At 45.8% G+C, this 23,723-nt stretch overlaps 2 protein-coding genes, 1 long non-coding RNA gene and 6 other non-coding genes across 9 annotated transcripts; 3 read left to right on the forward strand and 6 right to left on the reverse strand.

Annotated features, from left to right (window-relative positions):
* Positions 1 to 879: 879 nt before the first annotated feature.
* Positions 880 to 2,729, reverse strand: LOC115573722 (uncharacterized). Its single transcript, XM_030404636.1, has 3 exons — positions 2,594 to 2,729; positions 2,363 to 2,507; positions 880 to 2,159 (listed from the first exon to the last, which is right to left on the reverse strand). The coding sequence occupies exons 1-3, from the start codon at positions 2,666 to 2,668 to the stop codon at positions 1,102 to 1,104; spliced, it is 1,278 nt and encodes a 425-aa protein (XP_030260496.1). The 5' UTR covers positions 2,669 to 2,729; the 3' UTR covers positions 880 to 1,101.
* On the reverse strand, positions 2,706 to 5,009 carry LOC115574577 (uncharacterized). The gene is made up of 4 exons (XM_030406202.1): positions 4,922 to 5,009; positions 4,776 to 4,811; positions 3,565 to 4,666; positions 2,706 to 3,363 (listed from the first exon to the last, which is right to left on the reverse strand). Exons 1-4 carry the CDS (start codon positions 5,007 to 5,009, stop codon positions 2,706 to 2,708), a joined length of 1,884 nt encoding a protein of 627 aa, XP_030262062.1.
* Positions 5,010 to 6,302: 1,293 nt separating this feature from the next.
* Positions 6,303 to 6,744, reverse strand: LOC115574583 (uncharacterized). Its single transcript, XR_003982514.1, has 3 exons — positions 6,585 to 6,744; positions 6,432 to 6,503; positions 6,303 to 6,336 (listed from the first exon to the last, which is right to left on the reverse strand). It is a non-coding gene; the product is annotated as an uncharacterized LOC115574583 (long non-coding RNA).
* A 2,604-nt stretch (positions 6,745 to 9,348) lies between these two features.
* trnav-uac (transfer RNA valine (anticodon UAC)) lies at positions 9,349 to 9,421 on the forward strand. The gene has a single exon. It is a non-coding gene; the product is annotated as a tRNA-Val (tRNA).
* A 205-nt stretch (positions 9,422 to 9,626) lies between these two features.
* Positions 9,627 to 9,698, reverse strand: trnad-guc (transfer RNA aspartic acid (anticodon GUC)). The gene has a single exon. It is a non-coding gene; the product is annotated as a tRNA-Asp (tRNA).
* A 790-nt stretch (positions 9,699 to 10,488) lies between these two features.
* trnav-aac (transfer RNA valine (anticodon AAC)) lies at positions 10,489 to 10,561 on the forward strand. The gene has a single exon. It is a non-coding gene; the product is annotated as a tRNA-Val (tRNA).
* A 207-nt stretch (positions 10,562 to 10,768) lies between these two features.
* On the reverse strand, positions 10,769 to 10,839 carry trnad-guc (transfer RNA aspartic acid (anticodon GUC)). The gene has a single exon. It is a non-coding gene; the product is annotated as a tRNA-Asp (tRNA).
* A 12,024-nt stretch (positions 10,840 to 22,863) lies between these two features.
* On the forward strand, positions 22,864 to 22,935 carry trnad-guc (transfer RNA aspartic acid (anticodon GUC)). The gene has a single exon. It is a non-coding gene; the product is annotated as a tRNA-Asp (tRNA).
* Positions 22,936 to 23,142: 207 nt separating this feature from the next.
* trnav-aac (transfer RNA valine (anticodon AAC)) lies at positions 23,143 to 23,215 on the reverse strand. The gene has a single exon. It is a non-coding gene; the product is annotated as a tRNA-Val (tRNA).
* Between the last annotated feature and the right edge of the window lie 508 nt (positions 23,216 to 23,723).

Consider the following 23,723-nt stretch of genomic DNA (forward strand, 5'->3'; position numbering starts at 1 on the left):
ACGACAATAGACATGATAATAGTAATGAGTATTACTATTATAATGATTATTGGTGTTATTATATCTAGAATACAAAAATTATTATGGTAATTATTATTGATACCATTGTTAAAATAAACAATTAAGAAAGAAACAGTTGCCACCATTTAATTAGTTATGGAAGTAAGACTAATTTCCAAAAACTAGTAATACTTGTTCTGAAGGATAACAACTGTTTATTTTAGAGATGTTTACAACTTAGCTCATGAATGTGCAAGCTTTATCACTTATTTTCTATCACTATTGCAGTCTCTAATAAGTTATTAACATAATAAGACCATAATATTTATTATTAAATGTTAAATCATAATACTACTGTTACATGCTGCTATTGGCAAAGGTTGAAATGAATCTAATAATAATAGTGATAATAATAAACCTTTGTCTTGCTTTCTTAACATCTGCACGAAACTCTTATGGATGTTCTACCACAGTGCTCTGTGGTCGGCATGAAGCTGGACTCTTGGTGTCAGTGGCAGAGGAAAGAACACTGAACCAACTGCTGGCAATTAATGACAATGCCAGCCATCCTATGCACCGGGCCATCACCGACCAGAGAAGCTTGTTCATCTGTAGCACATTTCATGCAAAAAATAACAAAATGTTCTTCATATCAAAACTAATAATAAAGAAACCAGCTGGCTCTCTTAGTTACGCCAGTAAGATATTATTTTTAAAATATAACGTCACAGTTTTACTTATGATGGGCCTATAGTAAGGCGCAACAATGTTTTATTGTAGTGATGTATAAGCGTACAGCTAAATGTATGAATATATAAATATTTGATCTTTTTTTCTATCACTGTTACTAATCTAATCACTTAAAGATGGACACAGTAATGTTGTCAAGATATTTAATTGAAAAACACAACTGAATTATGAATAAATGAACAGACAAAATATGTACAAAAAGATCATTTAAAAAACAAATGAACAGTAAATACAATATACAGAATATACAGTAACTTGTGTATCTATTAACATATATACAATATAAAACAAGTGTACAGTGTGGCTGCCTTCATCAGTGATGGTTGGATGGTGGGTTTTGGGACAGAAGGTTCACTTCCTCTTCTCTGCAATCCATCTGGCCTTTTCAGCTTCATAAAAGTCTGTTCGCTGAAACTCCACCCAGGTCATCTCCTTGACCATGCCCTGTGCCTTGTACAGGGAGAAAACTTTTGCAGGGCAGTAGATGTATTTCCCTGGCACATTGGGGAAACAGGTGTGAATATGAGGGCTGTCAGGCCCCTGCTTTAATGGCAGGTGACAGGTCCTGCACAGACGACCTGTTGGCAGGTGCTCTGCTGACTTCCTCTTTGCCCTCCCCTCTGCCACCTTCTTCCACTCCGCTCCCCTCTGTCTGGCAGCCTCCAGCTCCCGCTCAAAAAATGGAGATGCCGCAAAGTCTGCAAAAGACATCCTGGGGTTTTGGAGGCCTTCGTCCTCATAGGTCTTAAAGACCTTGGTGGAGCAGTAAAAGTATTTGACTGCTGGAGTCTGATAAAAGAAATGAACTGAGGAGCCATCGCCTTGGTAGCGTGATTTTGGCTGACCACAGGCTAAACAGTTCCTGGTCTTTTTCTGCTGCTGTTGTTGTTGTTGTTGCTGTTGTTTGTCCAGGATCTCCTTCACAATGTTCTCCACAGAGGCCCGACTCATTGACTCCTCTTTGGGGGAAGCCACAGATGGAGGGTTAAAAGATGCAGGAGGCAGGGTTGTGACAGGGACACTCACCGTCTGGCTGCCTGTAGTCAAACTCTGCCACAGCAGCTGCGTTTCATGAACCTTCTCCACACTTGTGTTGAGAGAGGAGTTTGTATTTTTTAATTTGGCCACATGTTTGACATATCTGGAGATATGCTGACATGTGGTTGGATGAAGGAGGCTGTTGGGATCAGTGCAGGCTGTCTGTACCATGGCAGCATATTCTGCATCCACCCGCTTCAAAAGATCCTTGGTGCCATGGTGCTTAATCAGGAGCCCGTCGATGGTGGCTTTCATGGGTGGAGTCCACCGGCTGTGGTCCAGGACCTGTATAAGACCTCCTGTCTTGATGGGTCCGGTGCGGGTGGCCCGAGGAGAAGAGGACATAGGCAGCGGTGCAGCGTCTGTCAGGCCTGAAAAAAACAAACAGAAAAAACACATTTATTATACTGTTTATTATAGGTTTTACGTTTTGCACTCATTAGCTCAATAATTACTGTCAATGGACAACAGATTACAATGTTTTTCATGATATTAATTCCAACCACAGTGTCAAAGCCTGCTTTTAGCTATGAGGTCTGTATTAAGGAAGGTGTAGGTGGGTACTTTAAGTTACCTGCTTCCAGAGGAGGCTCTGCTTTGGCTGTTGCAGATGCTGGAATGAAGGGCAGCTGGAACTGCGGGACTGCTTCAGCACACTGCCGGGAAGACAGGATCGGTGCTGCCACAACCGGATCATCCTGGACAGTGTCCCTGGTCTCCTAAGATAAAGCATCAAATATAGTGATTAAAACAGTAGATCGGTCAGTCAGTCAGTTACTGAGAGTGAGTGATTCACCTGGATTACCTGAGGGTCTGTGCCCACTACAGCAGCAGGGCAGGGATGAGGTTGATCCTGGGCATGGTGCTGCTGCAGCTCCATGGTGTCAGCAGCTGAGGAGTTGGGCTGTGTCTTGTCCTTATCCCAGTTCAAGACAACAGGACGACAGCCTGGCTCCACATACAGGTACAGCAGCTCTCTCGCCCTTGGTGTAGTTCAGCTGCAAGGTGCCACCATACCTGTACAGGATGCCCTCCTCCACCTCAGAGTCGCTCAGGCAGCCTCTCAGGATGTGGATGCGCTGGATTCTCCACACTTTCAACATGGAGGGCTTGAAGAGCAGCACATCATTGGCGTCCTTCGCCAGGTGGAAGTGACAGAGGACATCTTCAACCCTCTGCAGCAGTTCTCTTGGTTGTGGCACCTTTGTCCGACAGTGCTCTCTGATGTGCTGCTTGGTGGGATTCGCAGGTAGGATTCTACAGAAGGTGTAGGCATCCTTGAGGTTCTGGAGGTCGCTCTGGTCCACGACAACGAATGCTGCAGAGAGGAACTGACAGAAAGAGCTGTACAGAGGATGATGCTCTGAGACACACTCCCTGGTCAAGCGCCGCATACAATGAAACAAGTCTAACTTGATGGTAATGTCTTTGTTAAACTTTGTCCTAGATGCGCTGTTGTTAGCCAGCTTTCCAGAAGTGGCCTCTGTAACAAGAGCCTCTGTGGTCTTCCAGCTGTCCCATACGATGTGCTCCTGAGCCCCAGGATACAGCACCTTGAAGGCAGCACAGCAGTCCCTAAAACATTAAAAAGTAACTTCATTAGAGCTTAAGATTACCTTATCTAATACATACATTTGCTAAATTAGACTTATTGTATTTACAGTAAAATAATTAGCTGTTTGTCTTCTATCTATTTGCCTTTTTTGTCATTTATTTAGTCTATAAACTACGAAAATTTAATAAACTATGTTATGTAAAACAAGTCTAGCTTCATACCTGTCCACCCACTGGTAGCTCGCCTTCTCCTCTCCAGCCAAAGTGTACCGGTGAGCCAGACCCTCATACATAGGGTGAAGGGAACGATCACACTCTGACTGCAGCATCATCCAGCTCAGGATCATCCAGCTCTCATTCATGACAGCATAGGAGGACATGGTGCCAGATGACAGAACCACCTTCCTTGCCACTTTGCGGGTGTGATCTGACCTCAGTGCCCGTCCAAAGGTCCCCTGTAGCAGCAGAGTGAGGAGGTGCTCCTGCCTCTGGTACTCATGGACCAGGCAGTTGACAAGATAGTGTGCAGAAATAGACACTCCACACCAGCCATCAGCATCGGCATACCCACCGAACGGAGCAGGAGTGTCTGTCTGTCTGAGGAGCCCAGTGATGGTGCTCTGTCCGTAGACACCTGCCTCAGCATCCCTGATGTTCTGCACACTATCCAGGTAGGCCAGGTGAGCTCTCTCATACTTCAGATGGAGTGCTTCTGTCAGCTGCTTGGACATGTCCTCCGGTGATCTGCCACTGCGCCTCAGCTCATCCATCACTGACTTGCAGATGGCTTTTTTGTGTGTGAGGAAGGCTGGCACGATGTTTGTGAACCTCTTCGGTAGCTTCTCCAGCCACTGGGGCTTGTCAGCGTGCCAGTACCTCTTGCATGCCTTGCAGGTGAGACGTGAGGCCAAGATATAGTACTGGCCACCGGTGCCAATAATTACTCTTGGCCTTCCCACGCCTGAAGAAGCTACCTGGGGGTTGGGACAACCATGAAGACATGGCAGGATGTAGTTATTTTTCATCCTCTCCATGATCGTGTGCTCCGGCTTCCATATAAAAAATGGATGAAGCTGAAAGTACTTTGGTGAGGGGAGCTCTGAGATTGAGTCGATGAGCTCAGGCTGAGGTGGATGACGCCACAGGGACAGCATGTTCATGGGGTGACGTACTGGACGTGACCCTGGCCACAGACCCAAACCCTCCATCTCAGTCTTCATCCAGATTTTCTGCTGATGGGAGCAGTTCCACCGGGCAACATCCTGATCATAGCTCGGGATGGAGGCAGCTGGCTGCCCGACAGGAGGCGCTGGATGTGGCAGAGCTGTAAAACACACAAAGCACTACAGTATACAGTGTACACAACAAGAAAAAGGTTAAGAGCTCTTTGCAAATGGCTGCTATGGTTAAAACAGCGGCACAGAAATTCATACCTGTGTCTTCCTGTGCTTCTGGATGTGATGATGAATCTAGGATGGTGAGATACAAACAGCAAGGAAAAGTGAGATATAAACACTGAAAAATGAACATGAGCTTGAGATATTAATTTTCATAACATTTAAGAACATAAAACATTTACCTTCAGGAGGAGACGGGGCTTCCGTGATCACAGACTCTGAGGACAAACTGTGGGAGGCGACTGGCTCTCTGTGGGCTTTGAAAAACATGTTGCACCAAAAGATGAGAAAAACTTTAACAGACACCAGATAGAATCTTTACATGGCATTGCTAAACATATGAGCACTGTATACAGTATAACACAGTCAAAACTGAAGTCATATTTATGTGAGACACACTGGAAGTATAAGAGGACTTAAGTTTAAATGTCATACTTTGTCTCAACACGTTGGGCTCGGGCTCTCCTTGTCCAAGCTGTGGGGCGATGGCGAGCAGCTGAGGAGGGACTGGCAGCGGGGCCTTCACTGTGGCTTTGAGATCAAAATACAATTTATATTTTATATTTTCCACATTGTTAGTTTATCCTTTATGTACTTTTAATTTATTTCTCTTTCTTCCTCTTTGCACTCAGCACTTATGTATTTTTCCTCTGTATTTGGTTTTATGTAAAGCGACTTTGAGAGCTGTAAAAGCGCTGTATAAATAAAATGTATTATTATGATAATTAGTATTATTATTATATTGTTAAAACACAGGATGGTTAAAAAATAAGACGGAATAAAGAAATACACAGAAATAATAACCTTTGATAGAAGCGACAGTCACAGGGGGGACATCAGGCTCTGCAGGTCTGTGAATGGTAGCTGTTGCTGTTTGCTTCGTCCTGCGAGCTGTAAGAAGAGTGTGTGATTTATTTATGCTTCACAATATGTCTTTACCTGTTGTCTCTGTAGATAACTATTAGTACAGACTAAAAGTTTTCATCCATTTATGAATCGCTCTTTTTTTGAAAATGAATAAACAATGCTTTTAAGAATTTGAAAATGAATGAGCAAAACAGGTAAAGCACAGAGACAATATCAATATACGGTAAGAATATCACCTGTCAATCAAAGATGTAGCATGTTAACCACTGCAGTATTTCACATGCCAAATCCTTGAATGACAGCTGAGAGCAGTGGTTCTCAAACTTTTTCTGGCATGCCCCGTTCAGATTTTCGCAATCAACATCAATAGGACAGATAATGGTCAGCAAACTCTTGTTTGTTTATTTTCCTGCATAAATCATGTTCATTCAGAGTGACTCCATATTTCTCCCAGTCATCGACGCCCCCAGTTTGAGAACTACTGGCCGAAAGAAAGCATGCAAAAAAAGAGAACACTTACCATCATCGACGAAATGTTAATTCCTTATGTTAGTGGGAGAACAAAATAACACAAGCATCAGAACACGCCAGAACATGGCCAAAATAACGGAGGAGAGGGAGAGGGAGAACAATAATGGCAGGTGAACTCAGAACAGAATCCACAGTGATGAAGTGAAACCTGTTGGTGGAGACACCGCCATGGCTCTGGGGGCTGCTGCTGCTGGTGGCCCTGAAAGCACAGGTGACTTGTTAAATTTTATCATGTACAGGAAGAGTTTAAAGACAAACTTACAGGTTTCTGGTAATTAAACTAGATTCACCGACTTGTTTCAGTCTCAAATTTTGATGGGGACAGACTTAGCATCGCTCTCTCCAGCTCCTCGTCCTCATCCATCACTAAGAGATTAAACAATAACATGTGTTAGACACATTTAATGTTCATCTAAAATCAGTATTTGCATATGGTTGTGAACTGACCTAGAGCTCTAGATTTCGACGTGGAGGTAGCTGATGTACTGGAGGCTGCGGAGGCTGCAGGCAGTGGACCAGACTCCGCCCTCTGCTGCTTGAGGATGTACTGCTGCAGGTTGTACATCTTGCTGTTTTTGACACACTTCACTCGTGAGATGAAGGCAGCATAACCATCAGCCCGGCTCTCCCAGATTTGCCTCCAGGTATCTTTGGCCCTGACTCCAAAGCCCACAGTGGTGTCATCCTCTGTTGCCACCGTTGGGGCAGGCTTCCTGGACAACAGATACTGCCAGAGGTCCTCAATTTCCTGGAAGGTCCTGGCGTAGTCCAGAAATGACAGCAGGCTGTCCTTGCCATGTCCCTGTGGATTGAAGGCCCCCTCTTTCTCCTCCTCTTCTACCTTTTTAGGAGGTAGATGGTGTAGCCAACATCATTTTCAAGGAGCCACCTGAATGTTTTCCCCTTGTATTTCCCGAACTGGAGCACATACTCCCCCTTCACCTCCAGTCGGTCGGACATATCCCCTCCCCGCTGAAAGACCACTGTGAGACCATTTGTCCTCACAAGGTCAGGACTCTGGGCAGGAGACTTGTCTTGGAGTGCAGGATTTTTTTTTATGCTCATGGCCTCATCAGAGGGGTCCTGACGCAGATGGCCTGATGGACCCTTTCTAAATGAGACCAATGTCTTTCCCGGGAAGAAGCTAAATGTCTTCTTCATTGTCTCCTGTGCACAGCAAACACAATACATATTATAGGGTAAATAAAAGTATCAACAGAGTTATTCATGTTAACATTGATTATTAATTGTAACATCCATCTATCTATGTATATATACAGTACATATATTACATATATACTATACTACCACTGTAACGCCTATTAATAATAATTAACTATTCACTCTATCATAGCATTTAACCTCCATCTAACATGTAGGTTATAAAATAGATATACTGTAGTATTTACCCATTCAAAATGTAAGTTACATTCTCAGCTTGATATGATCAATATGACTGTAGCTAAATGAATGAATGAATGAATGAATGAATGAATGGGTGACTGTGGCTAAGTTAATGAGTGAATTGATTTGGATAATGACTGCACGACGGGCCTCAGTCTTAAAGACAAAACACGGTGAAAAAGTGACAGAAAGCTGATTTAGGATCAGTGTCAACAAGAGAGAACTCACTGACAGATGTGACATTATGTTAAAATGATGATTGACGCTAACATAACGTTACATTGACATTACGAGCGATCGTAAGCTTCGGTAAACTGTAAACAACAACACGTAACATACCTGAAAACAACAATTATAACAACAGTTTTCATACATATGACTTAGAAAACTTAATTTACTGCTTGAAAAAATGAGTCATCACTTACTTTCGATGAGTCTGAAGATCGATTTATTAAAAATGCCGAAAAGCGGGGAAAATCCTTCTATTTCACTTGTTTTTCTGTTCACTTTTGTTCCTCCTTACTGTTACCGCTGTCTGTCACTCGAAGAAGTCAGTGTCCTTACTCATACGCTAAACGGGGAAACAGCGCCCCCAAAATCCAGGTTGTGGCCAAAAATATATTACATCCGTAGTGATAAGCACTACCATAGAGAATGAATGGGGAAAGTTAAGGAAGTTAAGGACTACTATACGCGGTCCTCGCGCGAAAGGTCCCCGGTTCGAAACCGGGCGGAAACACAACTCTTGGCGTATTACTGGTGAGTGTCAAAATCGAACCCATGTTAGGCAAACAGAAAACCCTACAATGAGTAGCAATGGGAACACCTTGACAAGTCCTGGTGCTTCTTGTTAACAGGGAGGGTTATTTGTTAGGCACAAGAACATACATGGTGATGTCGTTTTACAGTTTGGCTCAATCATCAGTAGCTGGTAGAAAAGACAACTCTCCCCGTCGGGGAATCGAACCCCGGTCTTTCCGTGACAGGCGGAGATACTGTCCACTATACTAAAGAGGACCGATTCTGCTTGTGAGCGGGCTGCTCGGCCCGTTTCAGCGGTTACTGAGAAGATGCCGAGATTTACCGGGAAGCGCTTCCGATGAAGTGACAGTGACGCATTTTTGCTAATGTTCAGCTGATGTTATGCTCCCAATTGAGGTCCTGTTGGCCAGGAAGCGAAGGGACAGAACAGTAGGACAGCAGTAGAACTCACCATGGTCATTGGCCCGGAGCAAGTCGTTAGCGGCTTGGTAAGCTTGAGCTTTGTAGTTGGGGATCTGTCTGAAACCTGTCCATAAGGAGGCTGACTCGTTAGTGCGGAGCTGCTGTTGACGACTCTCAGAGTACAGTCGTTTACACCTCTCCAGCAGCAAAGATCCTCCACAGGAAGGCAACATACGGACACTAGCGTCTCCACTCAAAGACTCAAAACACTGGACAAAACACACACACAAAAACCCTCCCAATGCAGCCACTGCTTCCTTAATATGTTCTACATGCCAAGGAAGGCAACACATGGGCACTAGCATCTTCACTCAAAAACTCAAAACTTTCATAGATTTTCCTTCTGCTATTGCTCTGGAATTTACAGTACTGAAGTCTTCCAAGGAAGGCAACACACGGGCACTAGCATCTTCACTCAAAGACTCAAAACTTTCATAGATTTTCCTTCTGCTATTGCTCTGGAATTTACAGTACTGAAGTCTTCAAGCTCTTTTATCGCTTTTGAATGTGTCGTGCCGCAAACCTTGCCATTCAGTAAGGAGGTGCATGAACGCGTGCAACTGCGAAGAAAGGGCACCCACAAGTTTCCGTAGTGTAGTGGTTATCACGTTCGCCTTACACGCGAAAGGTCCCCGGTTCGAAACCGGGCGGAAACACAACTCTTGGCGTATTACTGGTGAGTGTCAAAATCGAACCCATGTTAGGCAAACAGAAAACCCTACAATGAGTAGCAATGGGAACACCTTGACAAGTCCTGGTGCTTCTTGTACATGGAGGGTTATTTTTTAGGCACAAGAACATACATGGTGATGTCGTTTTACAGTTTGGCTCAATCATCAGTAGCTGGTAGAAAAGACAACTCTCCCCGTCGGGGAATCGAACCCCGATCTTCCGCGTGACAGGCGGAGATACTGTCCACTATACTAACGAGGACCGATTCTGCTTGTGAGCGGGCTGCTCGGCCAGTTTCAGTGGTTACTGAGAAGATGCCGAGATTTACCGGGAAGCGCTTCCGATGAAGTGACAGTGACGCATTTTTGCTAATGTTCAGCTGATGTTATGCTCCCAATTGAGGTCCTGTTGGCCAAGAAGCGAAGGGACAGAACAGTAGGACAGCAGTAGAACTCACCATGGTCATTGGCCCGGAGCAAGTCGTTAGCGGCTTGGTAAGCTTGAGCTTTGTAGTTGGGGATCTGTCTGAAACCTGTCCATAAGGAGGCTGACTCGTTAGTGCGGAGCTGCTGTTGACGACTCTCAGAGTACAGTCGTTTACACCTCTCCAGCAGCAAAGATCCTCCACAGGAAGGCAACATACGGACACTAGCGTCTCCACTCAAAGACTCAAAACACTGGACAAAACACACACACAAAAACCCTCCCAATGCAGCCACTGCTTCCTTAATATGTTCTACATGCCAAGGAAGGCAACACATGGGCACTAGCATCTTCACTCAAAAACTCAAAACTTTCATAGATTTTCCTTCTGCTATTGCTCTGGAATTTACAGTACTGAAGTCTTCCAAGGAAGGCAACACACGGGCACTAGCATCTTCACTCAAAGACTCAAAACTTTCATAGATTTTCCTTTTGCTATTGCTCTGGAATTTACAGTACTGAAGTCTTCAAGCTCTTTTATCGCTTTTGAATGTGTCGTGCCGCAAACCTTGCCATTCAGTAAGGAGGTGCATGAACACGTGCACCTGCGAAGAAAGGGCACCCGCAAGTTTCCGTAGTGTAGTGGTTATCACGTTCGCCTAACAAGCGAAAGGTCCCCGGTTCGAAACCGGGCGGAAACACAACTCCTGGCGTAGTACTGGTGAGTGTCAAAATCGAACCCATGTTAGGCAAACAGGAAACCCTACAATGAGTAGCAATGGGAACACCTTGACAAGTCCTGGTGCTTCTTGTTAACAGGGAGGGTTATTTGTTAGGCACAAGAACATACATGGTGATGTCGTTTTACAGTTTGGCTCAATCATCAGTCGCTGGTAGAAAAGACAACTCTCCCCGTCGGGGAATCGAACCCGGTCTTCCGCTTGACAGGCGAAGATACTGTCCACTATACTAACAAGGACCGATTCTGCTTGTGAGCGGGCTGCTCGGCCCGTTTCAGCGGTTACTGAGAAGATGCCGAGATTTACCGGGAAGCGCTTCCGATGAAGTGACAGTGACGCATTTTTGCTAATGTTCAGCTGATGTTATGCTCCCAATTGAGGTCCTGTTGGCCAGGAAGCGAAGGGACAGAACAGTAGGACAGCAGTAGAACTCACCATGGTCATTGGCCCGGAGCAAGTCGTTAGCGGCTTGGAAAGCTTGAGCTTTGTAGTTGGGGATCTGTCTGAAACCTGTCCATAAGGAGGCTGACTCGTTAGTGCGGAGCTGCTGTTGACGACTCTCAGAGTACAGTCGTTTACACCTCTCCAGCAGCAAAGATCCTCCACAGGAAGGCAACATACGGACACTAGCGTCTCCACTCAAAGACTCAAAACACTGGACAAAACACACACACAAAAACCCTCCCAATGCAGCCACTGCGTCCTTAAGTCACTGTTCGTACAAAACCTCCATCCCACAACTAGCCACCATCTTGGTGTCATGGCATGCCCCGATACCCTCAATAGCCGACAACTACGTGAGATGGCTACCAAAGGCTTTAATAAACAAAAACAAGCTCTAATCAAATCCACTGAAACAAACATCTTGAGTGTTTCCTCCAAAACCCCTCCGCTGGAGTTGGAGGGAGCTCCCGGTGCCGAATCACGCGAGCCTGCCACAACCTCCTCTAAATCTTACCAACCTCCAACTGAGCGAGAATACACCCGATCTGATTCGGGTCAGAAGTATTCACAAAAGCCCCGATCGGCTAATTACGACCAATCAAGAGGTGAATTTAATTATCGCTCCTCCGACTCTCATGATACACGGCGTCCTTTTAAACAGTGGAAAGGTCATCGTAGTTATAACAACAGAGAGAATGACAAGCGCGAATCTCGAAATCACGGTTTTAGTGAAAAGCGACACCAAAACACATCGGATAGGAAAGAAACAGGGAAAAACACCTATCACAACAGTAGGCCAAACCAGTCTAACTTAAACAAAGAAGACGTAGATGCCATTAAAAGAGTGATCGAACAGGTGCGTAAGGAAGAGAAGGAGAAAGCCGACCTTTTCTCAGTAGTCGCTCGCTTAGCCGCCCCTGAGAAGTCAGTTTCTCCCCCTCCAGACACCTCATTCCACCAACCCAAGGTGGGTGTGGAAGAAAAGGGGGGTCCTGATCTCACTGAGCCTGAGGCCACGTTTTCCCCTGACCCGAGTCCAGAGGCCCAGAATGACTCTCCGAAACAATCGGACTCGACCTCTAGTGCAGTCTTAGTGGTTCAACTAGATGCGAATGAGACTCCTCCCACTAAAGGCCCGCCAATCTTTCAAGGGGAACCACCTTTCTGCCACTTCTTGGGTGACCTCAAAGAAAAAGGGGTTGCACAAAAATGTTACCTTTCTACTATACTTGAGAACGAACTCGAACATGAAGCACTCCTTGACACAGGTGCAGATGTGACCTTGATGTCACCAGGGCTTTTCACTAAACTAAGAGCATTAGCACATCAAGCCAACCAGGACTTAAAGCTGCAACATTGTTCGCTTGAGATCCAACCCTCCTCACCTACGGGTACTACATTGACAACTAGGGCAGTGATTAACTTCACTATTGGACCAATGAACCTCGTACATCCTGTATACGTGTCCCCCTTTGATTCAATCCCTCTTCTCATCGGTAAAGACCTCCTTAACCGATTCGAGCCGCTCATTGACTTCAAACGTTTAAAGATCTGGGCACAGGTCCGTGAACCTCTCCCCATCAGCGCTCCTTGGGTCACTAAAGCCCAATGCTATAGGCTTGATACAAACGCCTCGACCTCTGATGCCCTATTGGACCAACCACTACCAATAGAGGGCAGCAGAGCGCCGGACCTAAATAAAGACAGTCAGCCAACATTGATGTGGCCCCAAAGAGAAGCTTTAACTCCAAGAGACAACTTCCTGTGCTCTTTGGCAGACTCATCTGCGACGCACACTTTTTGTCCACAGATCATAGGTGGCATTAAACTTGAGGACACCCACACTGATGATGTGGTCTTGGCCCTCTGGACCGAAAAATCAGCCATCAGCCGAGAGCTGTACGAGTCATTGTCGGGCAAAGACCCAAACGTTCGCTTTGCAAAGAAATCTTTCCGCTTCCCTTCGGACCCGGTACCCCAGTCAACTTGGACTGCCGAGGGTGTCTGCACTTTAAAGGTGCAATGGAACAAAAAGAACTTGACACATTTCTTCTTGGTCATTCCTGATCTACCCCACCAAGTCTATGTCGGCAGCGATGTTCTCGCCAGACTGGACGTCCAAGTGGACCTGATCAATAACCTTTTATGGTCACTGATAGTAACCCCGGACGAAGACCCTGCTCCTAGCTTGGAGAATATGAGGTCAGGGCAAACTATACCGGAGGCTTGTCAAGCCATTAATGAACACCACACGACCATTCCGGCCAAAGCCACAAACTTGGTCATCCGCTTGAACATTAAACCTGGCCAGCGTCTCGACCATTCACAGGCATTCTTCCAACCATCCCCTTTGTTCTTCAAACTGGGATTATCTCTTGAAGCGACCCCTTTGCTGGACCTGCGTTCCAGGTCCACCCACCTGCTGGTGAATAACAATACCACTCCATATACTGATCCCAAAATCCATGCCCTTGGGTTGGATGATCAGCACCAAGTTTCATGACTTTGAACTAAGAATCCCGGTAATAGGGCCCATGCCTCGCGCTCTACTTTCCGATCACTTGGATGGAGGTGTTGTGTACACGAAACCGTCAAGTGCTATTGCCTTATTTCCTTCCTTACAACTCACTAGAGACGCTATCTGTCGTGTTGATCTTGCCAGCCATGAAGAAATGGTTATACAAACCATCAACACGGTGTTTTCTCAGGAATCCACCTCAGAGCCATCACTAAAAGACGCCATACAGACGTCCTTAGAGACGAAACTGGACTCTGAGGAGGCACTTGACGCAGTTTTCACGGCCCAAATTGAACAGGTGGTAACCCAAGCAGATGCCTTAAACAATGACCAGGAGCGCGAAAAACTTCGCAGTGTCCTCCGCAAATACAAAACATCGTTCGCAAAAGACTCTCTTGACTGTGGTCTAACCACCATTCATTCGGTGCGCATTCCCACTCCTCATGACGCACCCCCAACGTTCGTGCAACAATACAAAATCCCACTGGCATCCTATGAACCTGTACAGGAAATCATAGATGACCTATTGGAAAAAGGTATTGTCCGACCATGCAATAGCACCTACTCAGCACCCCTCTGGCCGGTGTTAAAACCAAACGGAAAATGGAGGCTGACTATTGACTATCGCAAGCTCAATCAACAAGTCCCCCTTTCTAGGTGGCCAATGACCCAGTTAGGTCAAGAGCTCCCCAAGGTCAGGGATGCAAAATACTTTTCCTCCATGGACATAGCATCAGGGTTCTGGACTCTGCCAGTACATGTTAAAGATCAGCACAAATTGGCCTTCACCTTTGCAAACAGGCAATACACCTTCACCAGGTGTCCATTCGGTTACTCCAATTCACCGGCTGAATTCAACATCTTCTTGAACAAGGCGTGTCCCGACGCTCCTGATCGAGGCACCCTGATATATGTTGACGACATCTTGATACGAAGTCCCACTCTGGACTCCCACCTGAAAGAAATAGATCACGTACTTGCGCAGCTTACAGCAGCGGGAGCAAAAGTCTCGTTGTCAAAATGCCAATGGTGTAAAACCAAAGTGAACTACGTGGGCCTCCTTGTCGGACCCCACAGCGTCGAGCCGCAACTTGAACGCGTCCAAGGTATTACAAACCTCACAGCCCCGACAAACATTTCTGAGCTTCGCAGCTTCTTGGGCGTTTGTAATTACTCCCGCCAGTTAATGGAGAACTATGCAGACATTGCCAAGCCACTCACAGAGTTGCTTAAGAAGGACGTCCCATTCATTTGGGATGAACAACATCAACAGGCAATGCAGGCCCTAAAAGATAAGCTCTGCACGGCCCCGTGCTTAGCCTATCCAGACTACACTAAAGAATTCCACCTAGAAGTTGGATTCTCCACTGGCTGCATGAGTGCAGGCCTGTACCAACGTCACGACCACGATAAACGCGTGGTGGCCTATGCCAGCAAAACATTACTGGCCCCAGAGCTTAAATACACTGACTGCGAAAAAGCATTGTTAGCTACCGTGTGGGCTGTCAAACACTTTTCTAACTACCTCGGTGGCCAGAAAGTAATTGTCGAAACCCATCACCAGCCGGTAACCTTCCTCAATAGCCAACGTATCAGAGAAGGTGTGGTAACCAACGCACGCGTCGCATCTTGGTTGATGGCCCTGCAAAGTTTTGATATGGAGGTGCGCTACGCACAAAACAACAAAACACCCCTTGGCACGGGACTTGCAACATGTCACTGATGCACCGACGACGTGTCCCCAAATACCACTCTGATCCTAGACCCTACACCTACAGAACCGTCACCCCACCACTACTTCGATCAAAATGTCTGCCAAGACATGATCACTGCCTATGTGGATGGATGCTCCTTTCACCATGAACTTAAGGTTCGAGCAGGTGTAGGCTTAGTGTGGATCGACAACACACCAACTGATCCTCAAAGGTTCAATCTTGGTTCTCAATCTTCTCAATACGCCAAAATCGCAGGCGTGTTGATCACGGTGCAAACAGCAGTGCTGCACAAAGTGCAAACACTTGTCATCTGTACTGACTCAAACTACGCACGATTGAGTTTCTCTTGCCATCTACCTTTATGGAAACAAAATGGTTTCATGACCACCAACAGAAAACCAGTTAAACACAAAGAACTGTTCATGACTTGCGACCACCTGGTAGACACGCACAACATGCAGATCTACTGGAAAAAGGTTAGGGGACACTCTCGTTCCCCTGGACAGGACAAAGAACTTAATGATCTGGCAGACACGTTAGCCAAACAAGGTGCCCTTGAAGGAACCCTTTGGCAATTCGACCCTGAAACTGTAACCCACCCACCCGCCCCAATGATTAGCGTTGTCACTCGGTCTCAGGCAAAAGCCGCTCTTGCGGATGACATACCGACGCAACCGACAGTCCGTGAAACCCCCCTCGGCCCGAAACCGGTCCCCGCCCCTGCGATACCATCAACGGCTATCTCCGTTGCTCCCAGTTTCACCGACTCCGACCTTCAAACGCTTCAAGCTCTTGATCCGGCTATTCGCCTCGTCTTGCTTTCATTGTCTGATCCTTCGACCAACGTTATCTCATCTGATGACCTTGACTCAATTCCAAGTTTACGTCACCTATACAATGCACGTCCTTCTCTACACATCGTCAAGGGCCTTCTTGTACATGTCTCTGAAACACTCACTTCACCTGCGTTCGTGGTGCCTCAGAGCCACAGGGGGGTAATGTTGATGCATGCCCATGACTCTCCGTGCGCAGGACATAAAGGTGTCAAAGCAACATACCAGGCACTCCAACAAGTCGCCTATTGGCCACACATGCAAAAAGATGTAGCAGAATACATCAAAGGTTGCCTGGTTTGCTGCCAGTTCCAACCGTCAAACCCGCTCCACCGAGCTCCCTTACAACGAAGAGGTATCTCCTTCCCCTGGTCAAATCTCCAAATTGACTGGGTAGGACCTCTAGCCAAATCAACCAGAGGTAATAAGTACTTCCTAACAGTTACTTGCGCATTCACCAAGTGGGTAGAAGGCCTGCCAGCCCCGAATGACACGGCCCAAACAACCGCCTACTTGCTAATGAACCATATCTTCTCACGATTCGGCCTGCCAAGCCGCATCGACTCAGACAGAGTAACGCATTTCACCTCTGAGGTCATGAAGCAACTGTGGCAACTTCTAGGTGTAAAAGCTGACCTACACATCAGCTACCCCCCGCAATCCTCCGGCCAAGTAGAACGGGCAAACCGAACGGTTGTCAGCATACTAAGAAAGTATGTGGCATCCAACCAAAAAGACTGGGACGTTAAACTACCTCTAGTCCTGATGGCTATCAGAGCCACCTCACACAAGTCAACGGGATTCCCTCCCTTTGAGATGATGACCGGTAGACAGATGACACTCCCATTGCATTTGCTCTACAAGCCAGGCGACGCTAACATCGCCACGGCATATACCACTCACCAGTATATGTCCGATCTAAATAAACACCTCAAAGCAACCTTTGCTTTTGCCCAGAAACATCTGGAGAAAAATGCAGAAGGACGCAAAGCCTACTATGACCAAAAAGCATCCTATGACGAACTCCAAGTGGGGGACAAGGTGTGGTATTACATCTTTGCTCCCCTGACGAGGAAAGACAACCAGAGTGCTGGAAGACTTGCCCGCAAGCTTCTACCACACTGGACAGGTCCTTACGTGATCACCGAAAAACTCTCACCCGTTGTGTACCAAATCAAGGTTAGCAAAGGCAAGAAAGAGACAACGCTTAAATGGGTCCACCGTAACCAGATTAAGCCACACAAAACCCCCATGGGAATTGACGGGGACTCCAATGTCTCTGTTAAGTCATAAACTAAAGATAAAACCCTGTAAAAGCACCTAAGGTGCCAAATCGTGAGTAGGTAGGAAAAACAAAACAAAAAGAAAAAAGAAAACAAGTTTCAGTAAAATTCACTGCTGTATCATTTCCAAAAAGCTACTCTAAAAATTTAGACTTCACAAATTAAACTAGGGACTCAAACTGCTCAATTAAAATACAGTTGTTCAAATTATTCAAGTAATTTGGTTCAAAGTGGGGGTTGATCTAATGCAATAAACTCCCTGATCTAAAGTGTACTGTAATTGGATGGTGTCCCTAATCATGTACGTTCTCCTCATCAGGATGATGCTGCTGCTTTCCCTTCTGACCCTCGGTTCGGTAATAACCGCGGCGCTTCCAGAGATAGTCGAGCCACGACCAAACTCGGGAATCGTCCTCAGGGAACAGGCCGGACTGTTAATTACCAACTGCCGTCTGCACACACAGAGAGTGTTTGTAAGATTGAATCCCCGGGAGGTATGTCGTAAACACGTACCAACCACATCGGCACTTACCGGTTGGGCCGGCCTAAAGTGGAACAGGGAGGTAGTGGAGCACGCCGAGGCAGACATAGCTCACATGCTGCAGCAACTGCAGAAATTCACTGTCACACGATCAGAGCTAAGTGGAATCCAACGCAGGCCTAAACGCTTCATTGCAGGGCTCCTGACTGCAGCGTCTGTCGTCGGAACCATTTTTAACCTAGGATTCTCTATGGTCAATGCAATTAGCCTATCTACCGTGAGGCGTCATATCAGCGAGATACAAACCGAAATACCGGAGATCAGGAAGCAAATTAACCAGCAACAAAAAGAGCTACAGACGATAGGACAGTCAGTTAAGGGCACCATTCTGGTGGTTAATTCCCACAGCGAAGCCCTTAACAAGACACTCCGCGCCGTAAACTCTCTCCTTTCGGTAGTAACGGTAGACTATGCCCACACACAACTGGTCAGCATGTTGATGAATGATATGTTGCGTGACATTGGATCTTCAGTTGACAGTTTGGCCATGGGTAAAATCCCTCCATACCTCATCCCATTGTCTTTAGTGCAGGACATTCTGTCCACCACCACCAGAGACGTGGTCACACCCGTTCAAGCCCACCTAGCCTATACGCTGGGTAGTGCGGTCCCCATATTCGTAGACCCAGAAGAAAGGGAAATAGGTTTTATCATAAACCTACCAATAATCGCCACAGAGAACATTTACCGACTCAAAGACGTAATAAATGTTGGGTTCTGGCAAGGTGACGTCCACGTTAAAGTGCAGACTCCGTCGCTTGTCGCCTACCACGACAACAATCCCGATCTGTATTTGGCACCAAACATACAAATGTGCACCCTCACCAAAGATATCCACTATTTGTGTCCTAGTAAGCCTTTTATACGGGACAACACGGACGGAATTTGCGGGCTGAAAGCCATGCAAGAGGGTTCCCGTTGCCCTACTCAAGTCACACCCCGGTCACAAGTCAGTCAGACTCAGGCTGAGATTGTGGGAGGCCGCTGGTTGGTCAACACCCCCGCAAAAACCGCCACTTTGACATACGATCAACATGACACCGCCACTCGCATAAGTCTTCCTGACACAACTCTTTGGATTAGCGTACCAGAGGGCGCTATCCTACATATTGAAAATGTAGCTCTCTACTATTTGGACCCAAATCAGTATGAAAGCGAAATCGAAGTGTCTGAGTTTTTCAGCAAACACACCCTTGAGTTAAACCCAAACACACTCACGCAGATACAGTACGAGGGTACTCAGACCATCGACTTAACACCGGTCAAGGACGTGCTTAAGGAAATAGCCACTCGGGACAACAATCCCACTCAACCTATTCACTACGCCTGGTCAACACCCGACACTGTCCTAGCGTTCGTCGTAGCACTAGGATACCTATTGACCTTCGGCCTTGCGTTTTTCTATCTTAAACGCACCAAAGCTCTGCAGTGCAAACTCAATAAATGCACGAGAGGCTTGAGTAGAATAGCTAGACTCGGAAGAGCAGCTCCAAACTACCCAGGTACCGGACTCGATTTGCCTGACGACGTCAGTGAGAGCAGCGGACGCTACTCCGAGTTGTCTCCCGCAGTCATAGAGGTTATCACTGACTCTGCCGTGTTCTAACTTCGAACCCGCGATCGAGAAAAAGATTAGTACCTCCTAATGAAAGGAGCTAGGATTTTACATACTATTCCGCTTCACTGTACATAGTTTTGCCAAAAGATTAGCCCTAGGCACAGGTTAGAAACAAACACCAACTCTGATCATTGCAGTGTGCCACCCAGAGACCTCGACAATGGACGGTCCAACTTCATCGATCCAAGTTCCTGATTGCCGCAGTCATTGGATCGAAGTGGGGGAATATGTAGGAACCAGCCATCGTCCTCTGTTTCTCTCACCACAGGAGGTGTGAATGGCATGTCAGTGTCCATCTCACCTCTCACCTACTCCCTGCCATATTGTGGTAGCTTGGATACTGTACTTCCTTTGCCCCCCTTTTCTTTGACACTATGCTGTTGACAAAAACAGCATGTGATCCAGCTATATGCATTTTTCGCCTGCGAGAAAGGACAGTCTGCTGAGTTCTCATGTGGAATCACCAGATAACCTCCTGATTCTGTTCCTTCCCCCGCCTAGAGAGAGTTCTGACCCTTTTATTGCCCTCTCTCTCACACTCTGGCCTTATTAGAGCCTCTCATAACAAACCTATGGACAATCAGGCTCAGAAAGGACTTAATCAATACCTGGGTTACATCAGCGCCTGTCTACTGTTTCACGGACTGTTTACATTCAGTGCCAATTCAATCACTGGAGAACATCAGGTTTACCCTTTGTTACAACTTGCTTGTCACCAAAGGAAAGGCTTACATCTGGCATGTACTATAAAGATGTCATCCCATAAGTTACGACACTCAAACCCGGCAGGGTGTCTCCACATTCATTTTAAAGAAACCAAAAGCCTTGATTTCTTCTGTAATACAAAAAACATTAGGTTACAAACTAATTTTCTTTTTGACAGTTTACCTTTAACTAGCTAAATGAGACCTCAAACATGCTCTGTCTCTCATTTGTGTTGGTTAAAGAAAACTTATGTTAAGAATCACAGGGTTAATGTCAATATTTTGGTGGAGCTAGAGTACCACCTCCTGGTAAGTTTTGGTATAATTTCAAAGGCCAATACTAATGGAATGTTCTATTTTATCATCTATTTCTAAGTATTTAGACGATTTCTTTTAATCTGATACATGTCTGGGAAGTATAAACTGTCAATGTATGAGATATTCTTGAGCCATTAGTGCCTTTAATGATTATGTGCTTGTATTTGTGTTGTATTTTAACCAACAATTTGTCTTTTGCCTATTAGGCAACTTCAATTGTGTTCTTTTATATTTCCATAACAATTGTTAATGTGAGACCATGGTGGATTTCAGCACATAGTCAGTTGCGATTTAAAACTTTATCAAATCATTAGTTTGATTCAACAAGTGAGAAATCGGTAACATGAGCTATGACGTCGTCGGAGGAAACAACGTGACCAGGCCGCCCGAGTCCGCCCTCAGTTCCGCCCCCGGTTAAAACATTAAAAGCCCATGTATCCCGCTGCTCACTCGCTTCTCCTGAAAAACTCTTCTCTTCTCCTGAAAAAACTTCTTCGCATTCTTCGCTTGCTTTCGATTGCCACTTTCGTACTTACTTTAATTTTTAGTACGCGCAACTTCTTATTTTTCAAGTTAATTTCCGTACTTTGCCAGATTTTTGAAGCTCTGAGACTTAGTAATCTCCAGAGATTTGAGCCACTTGCGAGATACCTCTCCCGGTGAAGCTCTTTTATTCTGAAAAGATTTTTTTCTGTGAAATTCGAGCAAGAACGAAATTGATTCTTTTATTTTTGTGATATTTTGCTCATTGTTAGAGTATCGTACTTAAAGCCAAAGAAACCATTTTTGTTTCCTTGTATTTAGTAACAGAGAAGGATTGTCCGGCCGGCATTTCTCTCCCAGTTATTTTTACGCAAGAAGTCAATTCAATATATATTCGGAGCTCCGTAATCACCAATTCTATCGAGACTCTGATAACTCCATAAGCCATCACGAAGTCGGTGCAGTTAAACTGTTCAAGAAGCCGTGAAGAACATATCCACAGCAGAACCACCTGCAGCGATCTCAAGCGAGACACTTCGCTGGGCAGAGGGAGTTCGGCCCGAGACGGCATCAAATTCCAGCGGTACGGAAGCCGACAGGCCGCAAAGAGCTCAGACGGAATCCCCGCTGTGCCGGTAACACTACGTCACCAGGGGTTGCCTCGCCATCATCCTGCGGCTGGACGGACGCGGCTTCTGCATCTAAACTGACCCAGAGAGTCCGGATTCTGGATCATCTCCCCTCTTCAAACCAAAGTAGGCTAAGAACTCCACACACGACAAGAGTCACATGTGAATGAAATCAGAGTTGGTGTTTGTGAAAGCTTCGAATATATATATATCATGAATCCAAAACATCTCCCGTATAATTCCGTTAGAAATTTAATCCCGTAGTCGCGAATTAACGGTTTCATGTCAAAATCCACCATTGTCTGAATCCATCCAGTCAATAAATTAATTCCCGTCTTCACACTTTCTGTTAATTTGTTACCAGTTTGAATTTACATCATGTCATTTAATCTGCATTTATTTAGTTAATAAACATATTTAATCTTATGTCGTTGTCTGTGCACGTCTAATTTGAAGTAGGAAATCGATGGGATCGTGGAAAGAATTCACTGCTTCAGAATAGGAACAAATAGACACTGAAATTAAACAAGATTCATTTGAGATTGATGATTTATCTGTCTACCAAACTTGGACAGCTGATATCTTAACTAATTACCTCCGAGATTAGTTTAGAATTCAAATATCGGAGGTGGTGCCCTGTAAAAGAGTGTAAATTAATCACCAGTGATTAATTATCAAATATTTATCAAAGTAGTGTCTCCTACAATATTAAGGACGCAGTGGCTGCATTGGGAGGGTTTTTGTGTGTGTGTTTTGTCCAGTGTTTTGAGTCTTTGAGTGGAGACGCTAGTGTCCGTATGTTGCCTTCCTGTGGAGGATCTTTGCTGCTGGAGAGGTGTAAACGACTGTACTCTGAGAGTCGTCAACAGCAGCTCCGCACTAACGAGTCAGCCTCCTTATGGACAGGTTTCAGACAGATCCCCAACTACAAAGCTCAAGCTTACCAAGCCGCTAACGACTTGCTCCGGGCCAATGACCATGGTGAGTTCTACTGCTGTCCTACTGTTCTGTCCCTTCGCTTCCTGGCCAACAGGACCTCAATTGGGAGCAAAACATCAGCTGAACATTAGCAAAAATGCGTCACTGTCACTTCATCGGAAGCGCTTCCCGGTAAATCTCGGCATCTTCTCAGTAACCGCTGAAACGGGCCGAGCATCCCGCTCCCAAGCAGAATAGGTCCTCGTTAGTATAGTGGACAGTATCTCCGCCTGTCACGCGGAAGACCGGGGTTCGATTCCCCGACGGGGAGAGTTGTCTTTTCTACCAGCTACTGATGATTGAGCCAAACTGTAAAACGACATCACCATGTATGTTCTTGTGCCTAACAAATAACCCTCCCTGTTAACAAGAAGGACCAGGACTTGTCATGGTGTTCCCATTGCTACTCATTGTAGGGTTTTCTGTTTGCCTAACATGGGTTCGATTTTGACACTCACCAGTAATACGCCAAGAGTTGTGTTTCCGCCCGGTTTCAAACCGGGGACCTTTCGCGTGTTGGGCGAATGTGATGACCACTACACTACGGAAACTTGCGGGTGCCCTTTCTTCGCAGGTGCACGCCTTCATGCACCTCCTTACTGAATGGCAAGGTTTGCGGCACGACACATTCAAAAGCGATAAAAGAGCTTGAAGACTTCAGTACTGTAAATTCCAGAGCAATAGCAGAAGGAAAATCTATGAAAGTTTTGAGTCTTTGAGTGAAGATGCTAGTGCCCGTGTGTTGCCTTCCTTGGAAGACTTCAGTACTGTAAATTCCAGAGCAATAGCAGAAGGAAAATCTATGAAAGGTTTGAGTTTTTGAGTGAAGATGCTAGTGCCCATGTGTTGCCTTCCTTGGCATGTAGAACATATTAACTTGTCTTTCTCGGTCACAGGTACCTGGTTATAACCACTAGCAAGATCCATTGTGGAAAACCACTTGGCTCCAGACAACGCATCCAAAGATTCCTCAATGCGGGGAAGGGGGAAAGCATCCTTCCTTGTTTTCTTGTTAAGCAGGCGATAATCAACACATAGCCGCAGGCTGCCATCTTTCTT

This window comes from Sparus aurata, chromosome 22 (assembly GCF_900880675.1).
Source record: "Sparus aurata chromosome 22, fSpaAur1.1, whole genome shotgun sequence".
NCBI classification, from domain to species: Eukaryota; Metazoa; Chordata; class Actinopteri; order Spariformes; family Sparidae; genus Sparus; species Sparus aurata.

Bases quoted from the DNA above. Each gene is read 5' to 3' on its own strand.
- LOC115573722 (XM_030404636.1), bottom strand. From the start codon at position 2,668: ATGGAGCTGCAGCAGCACCATGCCCAGGATCAACCTCATCCCTGCCCT. The intron at 2,508-2,593 runs GTAATCCAGGTG...GCTTTATCTTAG, and splicing joins TAGTGGGCACAGACCCTCAG to GAGACCAGGGACACTGTCCA. The intron at 2,160-2,362 runs GTAACTTAAAGT...TGTTTTTTTCAG, and splicing joins AGAGCCTCCTCTGGAAGCAG to GCCTGACAGACGCTGCACCG.
- LOC115574577 (XM_030406202.1), bottom strand. From the start codon at position 5,009: ATGTTTTTCAAAGCCCACAGAGAGCCAGTCGCCTCCCACAGTTTGTCC. The intron at 4,812-4,921 runs GTAAATGTTTTA...TCACCATCCTAG, and splicing joins AGCCCCGTCTCCTCCTGAAG to ATTCATCATCACATCCAGAA. The intron at 4,667-4,775 runs GTATGAATTTCT...TGTGTTTTACAG, and splicing joins AGAAGCACAGGAAGACACAG to CTCTGCCACATCCAGCGCCT.